The following is a 17277-nucleotide window of genomic DNA, read 5'->3' on the forward strand; positions in this document are numbered from 1 at the left end:
TTGTAATCCCCGCGCTTGGCAGGCTAAGACAGGAGGATCATGTAGTTTCAAAGCCAGGCTCAGCTGGCTTAAGAGACCCTGTTTCCAAATAAAATATAAAATAGGTCTGGAAGTATAGCCTGAGGATAAAAGGCCCCTGGGTTCCATCCTCCATACTGCAAAAAAATAAATAAATAAAATAAAGTAATGGGTTGGCATTCAGGATTCATGGACAACTTTCCAAATAAGTGAAATGTACCTACAGTACCCAGTTGCTTTTAAGGCAGATATGAGGAGCTGCACAACAAACATCAGTAACAAACATGAACACACGGAGCACGTAATCAACACTGAAAATATATATCACAGCCAGGCCTTCTCAGACGCCCTCATGCACTTCAGTAGAGGCATCAATGATAACAATAATTTTAAAGTGAGTGAAAATGTACTTACCTGGCTGAGACAAAAGTGGTGTGTAAGGGACTTTCGGTTCTATTGCACTCATTGGTGGAGGTAGCAAAGGGTTGGCGAAGCTGCGGAGTGGATGAGTTGGTCGAACACAGGCGGTGGGAATGGTTCTACTAGGGGCTTCCTCACTGCTGGGGTGCTCAGGCTGAGCTGGGGGCAGCAGAGGTGGTTGTTGGGTAGTTGGTCCTTCACTCACTGCTGCAATGGGGACAGGACATCCAGTCATGATGACAGACAAATCGGATTTTTATAAGTCTCCAGAATCAAAGAGAAAGAACAGAACCTAGCCAATCTTCTCTCCAAGTTGTGAACATTATCATTCCTCTATCCTAATATATTTACAGTATGTGGTTAGCACTCCCCCCTTTAAATGGTAGGAATGGGTCCAGTAGGACAGGGATCTATCTGTCAGGAAGGGCAGTAAAATATATTCAACACTGACTATATTGCCTGAACTGTCTGGAGCCCTGTAATCATAAGTGATGAAGCGAGAAAAGAGAGTTATTCCTCCTTTCACAAGTGGCAATGTCAGTGAAATTCAATGTACCAAACCCAATTGCAGGTGCATTATTACATACCAGCCAATATGCCAATTTTTCTGTGATTTAACCATGCCTGTGTCAACTGTCAAACAAATCAGAGTTGCAGGGTGCTCAGAGGCATTACTAATAAAACAATGCAAATAATAAGCACTATCATTACCTCTCATAACAAAATAGAGGCACATCTAGCTAAAAGTTATATAAGAGATGACTCTGCTGGGACAAATTGAGTGCAGAATTATGATTTTTTTCCCCTCTTTGGTAGCAAACCTTATAATCTGCAGGCAGATGATTATAGTTGAAGGGGTTTTATATAGTCATTTGTGATGGCCCATGGCATTTGGACAACTTTGTGAATGGAAATATACCACTTTTCCCCAGAGAACCTAGTTGAGGAAGACTAAAATATTTCCCAGACAATTTCTCTGGGGAAGGAAAATGTGAGTCAACTTTATTCATTTGTAGCCGCACTCAGCAGGTCCAGGTTAAACTGCAAATAACAAAAGCTTCCTAGTATGCCTAAGTGTTAAGTACAGACTAATATTTCTGGTGATTTAGTTCTTCAGAAGTTTGGTTGGTACACTGAAAACATACAGTGATAGAAGACAATATCTCATGTTTGAAAGAACTTTTAGGTAGGAAATATTTCAAGATAATGAGTTAGGGAGATAATTTGGAGCCCACTCTCTGGGAGGCTGGATAAGGTCACCAAAGGGCAAAGGAGATAGAAAGGAATAGTGATAATGCCAAAGGGAATAGAGATGAAAGACCTGAAAGATCAAGACACAGTGTTAAAGATATGCAAAAGAGAAAAGTGCCATCGGAAACCATTTGTTCTTATTCTTCTATATTCAGAAGGGGTGAGAGGTCCCTTGGGTCATGGAATAGCCTATAGGCTTACCTCATCTAAAGATGGAGGTGGGATGATATAGGGTTGGCTGAAGACAGGATACAGCTGTACATCAATCAGAGCCAAAATGTAGGCAGATACTTCAAAAAGATTTTTTCAAGTGAAAAAGATTAATCGAGACAGAAAACCGGGAAGACCCCTCCAGGTAGATGTTATGAGGAGCTAAATTGCTTGTAAGACCATAGAGGGGAGAGAAATACTTTTGTATTTGCATTCAATCAGAGCCTCTATAGTGAGATGGTTGAGAGCAATAGTTGTAGAGAGAAAGAAATTATATAGGTTTTACTTGGGACTTTTATTTAATCTAAGTGAAAATGACCAGTGGCCATTTTTCAGTCAAATCCCAACACAAACATCTTTGTTCCACTGGCCTAAGTGATAGCTGATTCTATAGCCGCTCCTTCTTTCTGTAAGAAGGTCCAAGCTAAGGTGGTCCTTGTTTGTACTTATTAAAACTCAGAGTTCTCAAGGAACACTTAGAAATTGTTAGACTGCAGTAATTGCTTAAGAGAAAAAAAAAAACAGTTTTTTTTTTTTTCAGAAAGGGTTTTAGAGATAATCCTGGAGATATAGGAAAGTATTTATCACAAAAGGCTTGTAGGCACATGGGGGAAATTCAAGAGAACTGAAAACGTTTGGGCTTCCATTTCACTGAAGGACTCTGTGCTCTGAGAACTCTGAGTTTCACACATGACGTTCCCAAGGCTGATCCTTTCTGCTTCCTTTTTTTCTCCAGTGGGCTGGTTCTTATTAAAGGCTCCACATCTTTATATTAAAAAAAATTGCCCAGGGTAAGAAAATCTCACAATTTTCCCTGGAAATGTGCATTAAGTAGCTCTCTCTCTTGATGAGGGACTACAATTATTTCACAACCTATTGTAGAAACTCTTCCAGCATTAAAGGAATAACACATTCGTGCTCTTTTACTCTCCTTTACTCCTCTTGGCATGTTTTCTTTTTTATTTCTTTTGCACTTTGGAAATTAAGGAGATCATTTAAAAAATGTTATTTTGAGCGCCAGGCGTGGTGGCGCACGCTTGTAATCCCCATTCTTGGGAGGCGGAGACAGGAGGATCGCGCAGGTTCGAAGCAGCCACGCTGGCTTAAGAGACCCTGTTTCCAAATAAAAATATAAAAAAATAGGTCTGGGAGTGTAGCCCAGAGGTAGAAGAGCTTTCAGGAACCCCAGTACCACAGAAAAAGATAAATAAAATAAAATAAAATATTTTGATCGTAAGGGCAATAAGATGTACATATATCTTTGTTTAGTCCTTTGACTCAGTCTCTTATTTCAATTAAGGACTCATCAGTCCTGTGAACATGTAAATTTTGATAATATCCTTAAAATTATTTTCTCCTCTCTAAATCCTACTGTCTGTCATAGCATTGTGCTTCCTCAGTCTCTCTGAAAACAAAAACTGTATAAATGCGGAGTCCTGAATCCTCAGGTTTCAGCTGACCACCATGATTCCCCCTGAGATCACCACGATCTAGACCCTGATGTAGATAGACCAGCTCTTGGGTGAAATGCATCCTTAGTACCACACAGTGTAAAAGAAAGTGCCTAAAGCCCAGGGTGGGGATAGTAGGGCCCATCCTTGAACCTGAATGGATTGTCAATTCCAAAGGGATTTTTTTTTTCTATTCTAAATGACTACAACAGACAAGGGATTCCATAGATAATTCATAATTCTCATATTTTAATTGGAGCAAAAATAAATGGTTTTCAAGGACTGGCTGACATTTATGGCAATGACAGCCCTTAAACAAACACAATAGCAACTGCTCCACTGGAGAAATGCTCTCATTTCAGATGAGCCTGTGTGGCCAGTGCGAGCACCCAGCTCAGGGACACCTACATGAATCAAATTGGCTCAGTGACATGGCATTTAGCCGTGCTAAGAGGACTGAAAGCAAAGAAAAGCTCCTTTCACCCCCTAACCGCAGCCTCCTTGCAATTCAGTGTGCAGAGTGAGAATCAAATAGGTGCTGGCAAGGCACTCATTTTCAAATGATGAAATAGTCAGGATTCATTGTACAAATAGCATACAATTACACAGCAGAGTCAACTCTCAAGGCACTTTATAATAATTAATGTCAACACATAAATAATTGCTATAGAATGAACTGAAAAAATATTGCAAAAAATGGAAATGAGGATTTTTCATCTGTCTAAAAACTGCAATATGTGATAGAAATATAGCGCACCAATAACAGTATGCAAAGACTCTGAGAAAGCAATGTCTCTAGGATCTCCACTTGGCCATGAATCTCAGGAGAACAGGATCTTGCAGTATTCTTAAGTCAGTTTGTCATAGCTTTCATTTTTTAAAAGCCTCTAGAAAATGATCCACAAACCCCATTGCACTCCTGATTTTTTTTTTCACGTTACATTTCTTAGTTGATTTGCAATTTTGAGGAGAGCCAGGTTGGAAAACTAATGTGGCTAAAGTTGGCCAGCCTTCCTGTAGAACTATAAGGAGGAGTGGAAATCATTTTAACTCTGTACTTTCTACTTATTTCCAAGATGAGAAAACAAGGGTGCCAAATTTGTAATAATTTGGACAAATGAGGCCCCAAGACTATATACTATGGTGGATTTTAAAGTACTGCTGTTCAGTGTCCCCCAGTGAGAGCTCAGTTGCCTACTGAGGCCAAGAGCAGAACTGATGTTACTTAGTGGGAAGACAAAATATCTATACATCACAACTGTGTGAGTCTCTACTGATGGGTCAGCAGATGTATGCAGTTCAAATCTGTGTGGTCTACCTTCCCTTTTCTTAAAGTTGGAGAGAAATTTGGCTTTTTTGTGACTTCAGAGAGCAGCAAGTCTTCGGGACCAGTTGTAAGGATTCATTTCTTAGGAAACAAAGGTCTTTAGATAACTTTGGGGGAAGTAGAGTCCCGTGCTTTGCAAAGCCATCTTTTCCTTTTCCTACGTGTGCTTTACTCTGTTTCTCAAGGTGACTAATGAGCTATCTCTACCCAGAGTCATGAAATGTTTTCTTCTTTAGAGAGAACAGGGATGTTTAGTGTTCTCCAAGGCATTTAGAAACCAATACTGAGTTGCTGGAACTTAACTGTTACTGACAATAATTTAGAGAATATTGTGCTTCTTAGAAAAGAGCATAATTCTTTTTTCTTTTATTTTCTAAGCAAATACTTAGAATACATATTAGTTCCCATTCTTTTTGCATTGCACATATGTTATTCAAAAAATACTTGATAAATGACCGGATGTGTATTTTAACGATCTATAAAATCTTGACCAGAAGTGGGGTGTCTATTGTCTTGTCATTTTTGATGAAATTCAAACAGGACTGAGTGCTGACATGAGAATACTCTCTATAACCTTGTATGATGCTTACATATTTTATATCTATATTTTATAATAATTATGTAATTACCTTTATTTAATAATCCTTAATTTTAAAGCAATTATCAACATGTAAATTTCTACTGCTAAAGAGACAAAGTGTTTTAACTAACTTCTAATAGATTTTATTTTAGAAATATTTTAGGTTCATAGCAAAATTCAACAGAAGGTAAAGATATTTTCCTGCATTTTCTTTATGTGCACAGTTTTCCCACTATCAAAACTGTACATCAGAATAGTACACACAAATAAACATCTTTTAACCATAAAAATACATTTTTGGCCAGTCCTTCTTTTTCATTGAACTTCAACTTTTGGAATCATTTTCCCCATAATTTAATAAAGTTGCATATGCTACATCAATTTGAGAGAAAAAAGGGAGGATAGATAGGCTGTTGGAGCTCAGTGAATATATTTTCAGAAGGGAGCTATGACTTTAAAGAGGGGAAAGAGATGAGAAATAGATCATGGATAAAAATATATAATTACTGTTATGCATTAGATATGAAATGTTCCACCAATGATTCATGTGTTGAAGGCTTGGTTCCCCATGCAACAGTGTTCAGAGCAAGGCTTTGGGTAAATGATTGGATAATGGGGCATCCCACCTGAGCAATGGGTTAATCCACTGATAATCCACTGAATGGACTACTAAGAGGTGGTGAGAACTGTAGCAGTGGGGCATGTTTGGAGGATGTAGGTCACTGGGGCATAACCTTGAAGGGCACTGCTTATCCCTGCTCCCTTACTCTTTCTCTCTGCTGCCATGAGATGAGCAACCTTCTTCTACCACACCCTTCTAGCATGATGTTCTGCTTTATCTCAGGCCCTGAGTAATAGAGCTAGCCAACTACAAAATGAAACCTCTGAAACTATAAGCCAAAGTAAATCATTCCCCCTTTATATGTTGATCATGTCACAAACCTTGGTTACAGAAAAAGAAAGCTAACACAATTACTAATCAAAAAAAATTACTGAACTTCATCTTCTATCAGTCATGCAAGAGGAACCAGAGAAAATCTATCTCATGTATTTTTATATGTCCCTCTAAAGTCATAGACTATCAATGAAATAAAAAGAATGTAGTAAATCATGATTCAATGAGAAAACTAAACCACAACTAAAAGCTTCTCTTCAGAAGTAAAAGGGAACTGTGGCTCTAAATATTTGACTGGACTCATAGGTATAGTTGTCTTTGGGATTTGGGAATTCTTGGTTTGATATTTTGGTTGTTAGCCTTCACACAAGCTTCTCATTTAGTTCCCTTCTAAATGGTTCGAGGGAGTATTTTTCCTCAAGTTTTTGCACACAACTCTATTCTGTTGACCCAATGTGCAGTGAGAAAAGAGAAAATGAATCTAATTCTCCCTTGGCAGCTTTTTGATGCCTTTTAATTCTAACCTTGCTATATCTAGACAATTTATGATTTCTTAGAGCTGCCCCTGTTGGGTTGGAAAAAATACAGCTTACGTTACAAATGTATTTTATTGCTGTTACCATCATATCTATTACCAAACATCCTCTCTCACATGAGCTGCTGAGTCACCTGTTCTTAACTAAGAGATGAAAGCCATAAAATCGATTTTAAAGTGCTGTGTTCAAAGAAAAAAAAGTCAATGGCACAGAAGAAATCACTGGGATGATAAAATACCTCGAGTTCGCCCTCATTCCTGCCCCTGCACCCCTTCAGATAAATGAAACAGTGGTCTGAAAATCTTTTTTCCAAAGAATTAGAAATCACAAAGGTATTGTTTAAATGATTAAACAAAGCCTAAATCATTGATTAAATACTGGCTCATTTGGAATCAGTTGAAAAACATTTCATTTTAACAAACAGATCCTAAATAAGAAGATGTTGGAAGATATCATTTGATTTTTTTCAAAATTTAATGGTACTAGGGATTGAGCTCAGAGGCAGTCTATCACTAAGCAACATGCCCAGCCCTATGTTACGTTACATTTGGAAACAGGGTCTTACTAGGTTACCCACAACTGTCCTAGCTTAGCCTCCCAAGAACTAGGATTACAGTTGTGTGCTGCCACACCTGACTGATGCTGGACTTTGCATCTCCTAGTTACAAGGACATGTTACTTTAAAGCAGTCATTGTATCAGTGTTTAGCAGAGGCACCTGGCTTTTTTTTGCCAATCACATCCCAAAAAATCAGTGGGGCACTCTGTCAAAACACTTCTAGAGAATCAGTCTAAAACATCTGCACTAGGATCCAAAGGAAAATTCGGCTAGAAAATTCTAGGATTAAGACCAGAGGCAAATTCATCTTTCCAAAGGATATGAATGTCAAAATGCTGTACATCTAATAAGCCACCTTGCTGTTACTCTTTTTTTTTCTTATTAAAAAGAAAAAAAAAGCCAAGAGTGTTGACGCATGCTTGCAATCCCAGTACTTGGGAGGCTGAGACAGGAGGATCTGGATTCAAAGCCAGCCTCAGCTACTTAGTGAAGACCTTTGCAACTTAGCAAGACTGAAAATAAAGAATTTAAAAAATTCAGGAGAGTGGTGTAGCATGGAGGTAGAACATGCTTGGGTTTAATCCCCAGCACCACAAAAAAAGAAAAAAAATAGAAGAAAGAAAGAAAGAAAGGGAGGGAGGAAGGAAGGAGGGAGGGAGGAAGGAAGGAAGGAAGGAAGGAAGAAAAAAGAAAGATACATTACACTGACTTCTTCCTGCTCCAAAACCTCGATCCACTGAGAGCGTTGGGAACGGTACAGGTCGAAGAGTAAACTGAGGGTGGGGGTATCCACATGTGGGAGATGGGAGGATTCCTGGGTACTGGGCACTTTCTAGGGTTGGCACAGGGATGGCGCTCACAACAGCTGCAAAATAAAGATATTAAAATATTAATTAAAATTAATTAATTAGTAAAATTAATTAAAAAATATTGTGTATCTCCCTACCAAGCCTAAAGAGAAATGGCTAAATTCTCACATCTTCAAGTACATATACACTCTTCATTGGATCACAGAGATTCTTTGACTTACCTCTTTCCATATGCTGCTTTTTACATTGGAAAATTTAGCTAACTCCTCTAATGTACATGATGTACATTCACAAGCATATCAAAGTCAATCACTAGCCAGAAAGGAGGAGGAAGGTGAGAGGGAGTGGAGTCGGGAGTGGGGAGGGCTAAATAAGTGATGTGTGCATGTATGTCTCTACCACCTTGTACTCCATTAAGATATATGACTACAATGTACAAATAAAAAGAAAAAAAATGATAGCTAACTTCTTAAACATCTTCCAATGGAACATTACTCTGCAGTTTAAAACTTCCCAGAGTTTAAAGAAATGATTAATTAAGACACCACACAACTACCTTCATATTTCATCGACTTTTGCCTTCTTTCTTTCAAGCATGAAAATATGAAATTAGAAAAATTAGAGCTAGGCACAGTGGCACATGCCTATAATTCCAGTGCTTGGGAAACTGAGACAGGAGGATCACAGGTTTGAGGCCAGCCTCAGAAACTTAGTGAGGCCTTAGTAAGACACTTTTTCAAAAATAATAAATGAAAGAATAAAAAAAGGGGCTGGGGGTTACCACAGAGGTAGAATGCCTCTGGGTCCAATCTTAATACATTAAGATAAAAAAATTAGGTTGCTCACAAATTGAATATACTCTGTAGCATGTGCAGAGAAAGGGTTAGTGAGTTTATTAACTCTGTAAATGAAAAACAGTCTCGAAAGATGAAATCAAAGTATATTCTAAATACTCTTTCCTAGGATTTGTTCTGAAAAAAAAAAAATCCTTAAACAGCTAAAATAATGTGCGTGGGTGTTATTATTTTAAATGTAACTGAATGTTTTCCAGGAAAACCAATATTTTTTTTAGTTATAGTGATTGAAATCCAGAGGTAAAATCTTTTATGATCTCTTTTAAGGTTTAGTCAACTTTGTTCAATTCCATTTCACAGTAGCTTTCAGTTGTATCATATTTTGAAATATTTATTCCAATTATACTCAATCTTCATTTAATATCATCTTATAAAATGATACTTATAAAATGATTTAATGGTACTAGGGATTGAGCTCAGAGGTAGTCTATCACTAAACAACATGCCCAGCCCTATGTTACGTTACATTTGGAAACAGGGTCTTACTAGGTTACCCACAACTGTCCTAGCTTAGCCTCCCAAGTACTAGGATTACAGTTGTGTATTCCCTACAGATAGGGAATACAGATAGTATTCCCTATCTGTCCTTAGGGGGAGAAAAGAAACTGAAGACACCTATTAGAATGAACAGTTTGAGAAGTATATGCCTGCCTATGAAATTAATAAAAGCTATTTCCTTTATGGACATGATTTGTATTCAGTTATATCCTAATACCAATTACAGGAGTTCAACGGGCACATATACTATATACATACACACATATATGCATTTACTAAAGGAAAAATTTTATATGTAAGTGACCATATTTCTTATTTCATGAATAACAATAATTATAAATATAAATTATATCATACTGTTATAAGTGAGAAATAACATTGATTTCTTTGTATATGTTCTAACTTAAACATTCAAATTAAATATATTACAAATATATTACTTTAGGCAGGCATGGTGGCACACTTGTAATACCAGTACTTGGGAAGCTGAGACAGGAGTATCACAGGTTTGCAGCTGGCCTCAGCTACTTAGGAAGGCCCTCTGCAACTTAGTAAGACCTTTGTTTCAAAGTCAAGAATAAAAAATAGGGCTGAGGGTGTAGTTCAGAGGTAGAAGACCCCTGGGTTCAATCCCCAGTACCACCAAATAACAAAACCATACAAAAAATAACAAATTTTACTTTACATAAAACTGTGCAAAAATATGAATTATAAGGTTAACTCAATCCAGGAGAAAAAAATTAACACAAAGGCTTATCATAATAAGTCTTTAAGTATTAATAGATAATAAAATTTTAGTTTATAAAATTATATTTTGTAAAGAAGAGAAATGATCAATAGAAGACTCTCTATCCTAAAAACAGATTGTGCTTCTTTATTATTCTTTGAGGAAAATAAGTTGTAGATACCAGCTCAAGGTGAAAAAGTGGGCAGTATTACCTTTCTCTAATGCAGAAGAACTCCCTTCTGTGTTTCCTAAAGCTTGATGGTCAATATCAAACCATTATGGTATTATTTAGCTTTGGGATAGATTTGAAAGAGTCATAATGTATTGGAGAAGTTTCATCTTTCACAGAAATTTAACTTACAACAAAGTGTCTATGTAGATGTTAAATTTCAAGTGTATGAGGAGATACATAGTTTTTCTAAATTATTTTTAAAAAACCTTTGAATGAAAGTGTGAGGATTACTGGGCATGGTGGCATACCCTTGGAACCCCAGCATTCAGGAGGCTGGGACTGGAGGATCGTGGTTCGCAGACAGCCTCAGCTACTTAGTAAGGCCCTCTGCAACTTAGTGAGACCCTGTTTCAAAATAAAGAATAAAAAATAGGGATAAGGGTAGCTCGGAGGTAGAATACCCCTGGGTTCCATCCCCAACACTGGGGGGAAAAATTGTGAGGATTAATAATACATAACATAATGCTTCAATAAAGATACTCTATAAACAGTAAATCATGCTGAGGACAGTGGTAGGACAGTGGTGCATGCCTGTAATCCCAGTGCCTGAGACAGGAAAATCACAGGTGCACAGCCAGTCTCAGCAACTTAGTGAGGCCCTGAGTAACTTAGACCCAGTTTCAAAATAAAAAAAAAAATGGGGCGAGGGGTTTAGCTCAGAGCCAGAATGCCTTTGGGTTCAATCCCCAGTACAGTAAACAAATAGTAGATTATAAACATTATAAAAAAAGAATGGCTGTACAAAAGAACACTTCTTAAAATGTTAAAAAAAATTTTTGTAAAGGATCAGAGATTGAAGCCAGAGAGCAGCCAGCCAAAAATGGTTATAAATTCCTAGAAGAAGACAGAATTATAATTGTGTTGTTTTTGTGTTTCTCGAAGTACAGTGCTAGAAATACTCCCCCCCCCCCCACCCTGGTACTGGGGATGGAGTCCAGGGACATTCTACCTAGGAGCTACACTCCCAGCCCTATTTTTATTCTTTATTTTGAAACAGTATCTTCCTGAGTTTCAAAGGGCCTCACTAAGTAGCTGAGGCTGTCTGCAAACCATGATCCTCCTCCTCAGCCTCCTGAATGCTGGGATGACAAGCTTGGATTTGTTTTGGTACTTCATTTTCCAAATGATAATGAGAGGGGTTTTCTAGGAGGAACCATATTTGGAAATCTGAATTTTTAGCCCACTATAGACTTTTAACAGGATTTTTGTATTATTTAGCATTCTGAAGTTTATAGTTACTATAGCCATAATAATAATGACAATAAACTTGTACATATTTGTGAATAAGAGTCGTACATCAACATGAAATCTCTTTTTACACAACTCAAATTTCCAAACTTGGAGGCAGTCAATTTAGTTATTTTACTCATCTTATTGATCAAATAAAATCACTGGGGTTGACTGTCAAGTTGCAAAGCATAACCTCCATAGGCAATTTTGACTCATAAAGTAAATGTGAAAATGATTATCTGTCTTAGATATAGATGGCACCCATCCCACAAATTGTGCATACTTCATTATTAATATTGTCACCTTATTATAACAAGCAAAATCTTCCAAGCCATTTTTAAATATTATGTTTAGAAAATAATTTCATAAGTATCCTCTGGTACAGAAGCAAATAATTTTGCATGGAGAAACATAGAAGGATTTGGCAAGCCACAGTCTCTAAGTCAGAGAACTAAATAGTACCCAAGAGACCAAATTTATATTTTGGTTCTGAGTCCTTCATTACTGATGAAATAAATTTTACTTTTCGAGAGTTTATATTTTAGCTACTGGCCTGAATAAAAAAAGTTTGCAAATTTTGGTAGAAAGGAGAGAAACTTTCTGCCAAAACTTCAAAGGAAATTAAAAATATATTTTTTAAATACAGAGGCATCATTATCTCTAACTCCACCTTACAAAGTGTGTTCTATTTTTGGCAGAAGTCTCAATAGGCCCACACCCTTAATCTAACTCCACCCCAAGGTCAGACACCAACCCAGCCACCACCCAGTCGTACAAGGAATCTGAGGATTCTGGCTAAGTCCAGTCCTCCACCCCTGCTGTGTTGATCTACCCATTCCATCTTGGAGGTTCTATAAAATAAGAACTGTAAAGCCTCTGAGGGCTCTCACACTTGCTTTCTCCCTCTTGAGATGGCCCTTGTTCTCCCTTGAACATATCCTTCCCTTTCCTAAATAAACCTCTGTCTTTTTCTCTTAGATAAAAAAAAACAGTTTTTTAAAAAATATATTGTCTTCTTGCATCTAAGAATCTCTCATTGTTTTACTTTCTGACGTGGAATAGACAGTCAAAGGCTTTGACATATTTAAATTCATGCTTAATATCTGAAGGGTCACGGAAGTTAATATTTAAACGCTTATATATTTTTATGGTCGTATTTTTATGGGGGTTCCTGGAAACCCTTCTACCTCTGGGCTACACTCCCAGACCTATTTTATATTTTTATTTGGAAACAGAGTCTCTTAAGCCAGAGAGGCTGGCTTCGAACCAGCACAATCCTCCTGTCTCAGCCTCCCAAGCGCGGGGATTACAAGCCTGTGCCACCACGCCCAGCAAGAAGTTAATATTTATATATAACACATTTGTTATAAAAGTAGTCATCTTGAGAAAATTGGATACAACACTGTGTATTAAATTATCTTTTGATATTTCCCCCTAAATATCAATTTTGAGAACCAGAAACACACACACATAACAACTCACACACACACGCACGCACAAACACCGTAATTTAAAGCATCCACCACATAGCTATGTTTATGTAAAACAGCTCAGAGCAATATCATCAGCATTTTCAATAAATCTCTACGCTGTGACCAAATATGACAAGAAATCTCTTTTGATACAGCTTACTGACAATTGAATTTATATCTGACACTGATGTACAAAGATTTTCTCAAGTAGAAATTCCCTCAACAAATTACTTAGCTCCCTGAGCAGGCACTCTGGCATTTGGAAACTTTTATGACAGTCTTTAAAATGTTACCACTAAATGCGACCTACAGAAAATCTAAAGTGAAGATTTTTTTTTTAATGCTACAAATTTTAAGAATACCCTCCCTGGATATTTCTCAACATGATACTTGGCAGAATGGAGAGGTGTTTTGAGGAGGAGGCGGGGGCAAATGTAATAATAAAGTTAATGATACGTTGGAGTGAAGACTAAGTGAAATGTGCTCTCCTTCTACTTTCCTCACCCTATACTTTTTTTGCAATGATCTATTTATAAGCTGGGGCATTTTAAAATTTAATGTGTCTTGCCCTTGACAAATACTCATATCTCCCTCATATTTGTAGGTATTCTTTTGTGTATGTTTGGTTCAGGGGATTGAATCTAGGGACAGAACTTCAAATTACACCCCAGTGCATTTTATATTCTATTTTTTGTCTGGCGAGTTGTCCTTTAATGTTTATTGGTGGATTGTAATTATGCACTGTGATGAGATACAAAGTGGATACAAACATGAGTACCTAAGGCATTTGGTATATTTTCCTCCAGATTCCACTCTGCTTCCTCCTTTCCTAATACTTGTTAGTGAGATTGGTAGACATCTGCATATATGGACATAGCATTATTTGAACTGTTTTCTTCCTCAATCCTCCTTTTCCTTCCCCACCTTCCTCTCTCTGTCTCCTTCTCCTATTTTACTGGTCTCTCTCCTCATTTTCTGATGGCCTTTTGTTTTCTATTTTCTCTCTAGCATCCATGTATGAGAGAATACATAGAACCAGAAAGCCAAGGGTCCTATGACAGTGCATTTTGCTGTCAAAGGAATTGGATGCCTTCCCTAATATGTGAAAGCTAGGGAGTAATGGGTAACAGGAGGAGCTCTAGATGAAGAAGAAGATTCTATAGAGGAGCAAATAAGGTAACCTAATAGGGGATGGGGGATTAAGGGAAACTCTCTAAAGCATATGATGTCCTTAAACAAAAAATATCAAAATCAATCACTAAGCCAAGCATGCGAAGAAGAGATGGGGGGAGAATGGGGCAGGAATTGGGTAAGGACTAATTGGGTGAAGTGTGCATGTATGTCTCCACCATCTTTTATCCCATTAAGATGTATTACTGCAATGCACCAATAAAAAATTAAAATAAAATTCTAAGACATTAGAAGCTAAGGAAGAATTAGGAGAAATGAATCTCAAAAAGAGAGGGATCTGTAATTTTCTATAGTGCTCTAGAAAACCTTTCATAAAGTGAAATCTCTATTGTTTTTAAAATGCATCATCTAAAATTTCTATACTTCCATCAACTCTTTGCCAGAGTCACGCTTGATTAATTCCTATGTGTTTGAGAGAAAATTCATTTCTTCATTTGCAGAAGTCTCTCTAAAAATCAGTATTATATATTACCTATGGGCACCTTTTGGTCCTTAAAAGCCATGCCTTGTGTTTGTTTTGCAGTTTAGGAATCTGTATCTGGGCCTCACTCATGCCAGGTAAGCGCTCTGTCACTAAGCTATATTTCCAGAGCCAAAGCCATATCTTGACTGTGTCTACAACCCTACTTACCTGCTGCTTATTTTTAATGATTTTTAATAATCCAGTAGAATGTCTAATAAATTAATTTTATTTAGCAAATCCTTGGCTGATGAAAGCACTAAGAAACAAACTCTGTACTTTAAAGTCTTGTTTATTCACAACTCTTTTTAAACCCATTCATTTACAAAGTCTGGGTATATCAATGCATTATACATGCTCATAACATGGTGGGGACTCTGGAGGCACTGTAACCCTAAGTAATCATTGTAAGTAGAAGAATGAAGCATGCCATTCAAGACTCCAAAATAAAATCTGATCTTAGAAACTTATGGTAAAACTAGTATTTGGAATAATCAACTAGATAGTGATGGTGTTTCTAGTGCTTAAGTTAGCTTTTAGCTCTCAGCTCCTTGGTTCTGCTTCTACAGAGCTGAACAGTTGAAAGTATGTTATTGATGTTGATGGCACTAGAGCAGCTACTGTGCACTTGGTACTCCTAAGAAGGCATTCTTGGTTGGTTGTAGGCACCTACCAGGACTGCAGGGTGCTGGATAAAAATTAAATCCCAGAAGCCTATTGAGCTTGACCAGTCTTCAGCTACTGGCTCTTTACACCATGCATTCAAGGGCCAAACAAGGATTCTGCATTAGAATCAAGTATCTTAGATGTTGGGATTAACCCCTCTATGGCCATCTGTGCAGAAGAAGGCCTCTGGTCATATAGTACTTAGAGGCAGCAGAGCTCCATTTTTAAAACTATAGATTTATTTTACTCCTCAATAGTTTTTCCAGCTGACTGCAAGTGCAGTACAGCCAAGTGCCTAATGCAGATGGCTGGGATAGGAGAAATAAACTCTCTCCCAGTGCATGTTCTAGAGAACTCACATAATAGTGACTGTAAGTAGCCCCCAAGCTATCGCAAGGCAAAGCTGTATGACTTCCTTTGCTTTTTTTAAATTTTAGTTGTACATTCATTTTTATTTTTTAAACTTTTTATTGGGCATTGTAGTCATACATCTTAATGGAGTACAAAGCAGTGGAGGCATACATGCACACATGACCTGATTAGCTCCTACCCAATACCTGCTCCATTCCTTCCCTCTCCCTTCATCAACTTCCTTTGCTTCTATCTCTTTATTAGACACTTCTGTCTACCTTTTTGAGACTGCTTTTTTTTTGTCTTTTAAAGGCTGATTTTTATATTATGTTTTCACTGAAATATTTCTAGAGAAAGGTGACACACCCTAGATGTGACTTTGGGAGAACATACTGTATATTTGCCAATCTGGTTATACTAAAAAAGTTATTTATTTAATATAGATATAAATCACCTGATAATGTTTTAGAAGATAATAAATAACAAAAATGTACTGCTGGCCATTTTAGGGGCCTCATGTATAGAGTAAGACTAGGTATAAGAGGGGTTTTATTATTTTTGGCATAAAACAACTCAGAGCTCATGGATACATTATGAGAAAGTCCAATAAAGAGGACAGAATGAACACAGATATTGGATTCAAATTTCCAGAACTTTAGTTGCTATGTTTGTAAAAATGTTTGCCATTTTCAAAAAAAAATCTTAGGAAAAAAATTAAGTAAAAGGACATGAATAATACAAGGCATATGACTTTTTTTTGGTACTGGAGTCAGAACCCAGGGCATTTTACCTCTGAGCTATTCCCCCAGCCCTATTTTCTTTTGAAAAAAGTTTACCTTAAGTTGCTGAGGGCCTTGCTAAGTTTCTGAAGCTGGTTTCAAAACTACAATCCTCCTGTCTCAGCCTTCCATGTACTGAGAGTACAGGTGAGGGTGCCAGGATCATCTTTATTTTTTGAAAAGGCAGTATACCATAGCAGTTCAAAGGTCACCCAGGTATATCCTGGAGAAAGTTGTTTAAATAGTCCAATGTTCTGTTTCCCATCTGTATAATCAGGACAATCTTACTACATAAGTGAATAAAGTCCACAAGTTCTCAATACTTGTTAGTTTCATTCCATTTATCTCTATTTCTAAGACCATGATTTTTTCCTATTTTATGAAAAAAGTATAACTACCCTCAATATATCAGAAAATTTTGTTAGAAGTTGTTCTATTTATAACTGATTTTTAAAAAGAGCCCAGAAACACGGATGTGTTACAAACACAAGAAAGACATTCTTAAAATATATTTACTTATTCATTCATTCATTTGACAGATATTTAGCAAGCACCAATTTTGTGCAAGGTACTATAAGCTATACAATGTGTGAATATGAAGATGAATTATATATATTACCTCCCTATCATGGAGTAATTCACAACCTGTTAGAGAAGGGAAGGTTTGGACTTGAATACATAAGTATAAAAGGCAATATTATGTTCAATAAAGAGTGGTATAAAGCACTGCTATTCAAATATGAAAAAGAGTCATCATTTCTA

The 17277-nt window shown here is 37.0% G+C and overlaps 1 protein-coding gene across 1 annotated transcript in view; it reads right to left on the reverse strand.

Moving 5' to 3' along the window:
• Positions 1-17277, reverse strand: part of DCC (DCC netrin 1 receptor) — a gene marked incomplete at both ends in the record, with an annotated part of 1196613 nt that overhangs the window by 34673 nt on the left and 1144663 nt on the right. The window contains 2 exons of the mRNA XM_080714768.1: positions 433-645; positions 7950-8111. Of these exons, the coding sequence (XP_080570894.1) occupies positions 433-645; positions 7950-8111 (375 nt within the window). The remainder of the gene's footprint in view (positions 1-432; positions 646-7949; positions 8112-17277) is intronic.

The sequence above is a fragment of the Muscardinus avellanarius genome, assembly GCF_963383645.1.
Source record: "Muscardinus avellanarius genome assembly, chromosome: 17".
NCBI classification, from domain to species: domain Eukaryota; kingdom Metazoa; phylum Chordata; class Mammalia; order Rodentia; family Gliridae; genus Muscardinus; species Muscardinus avellanarius.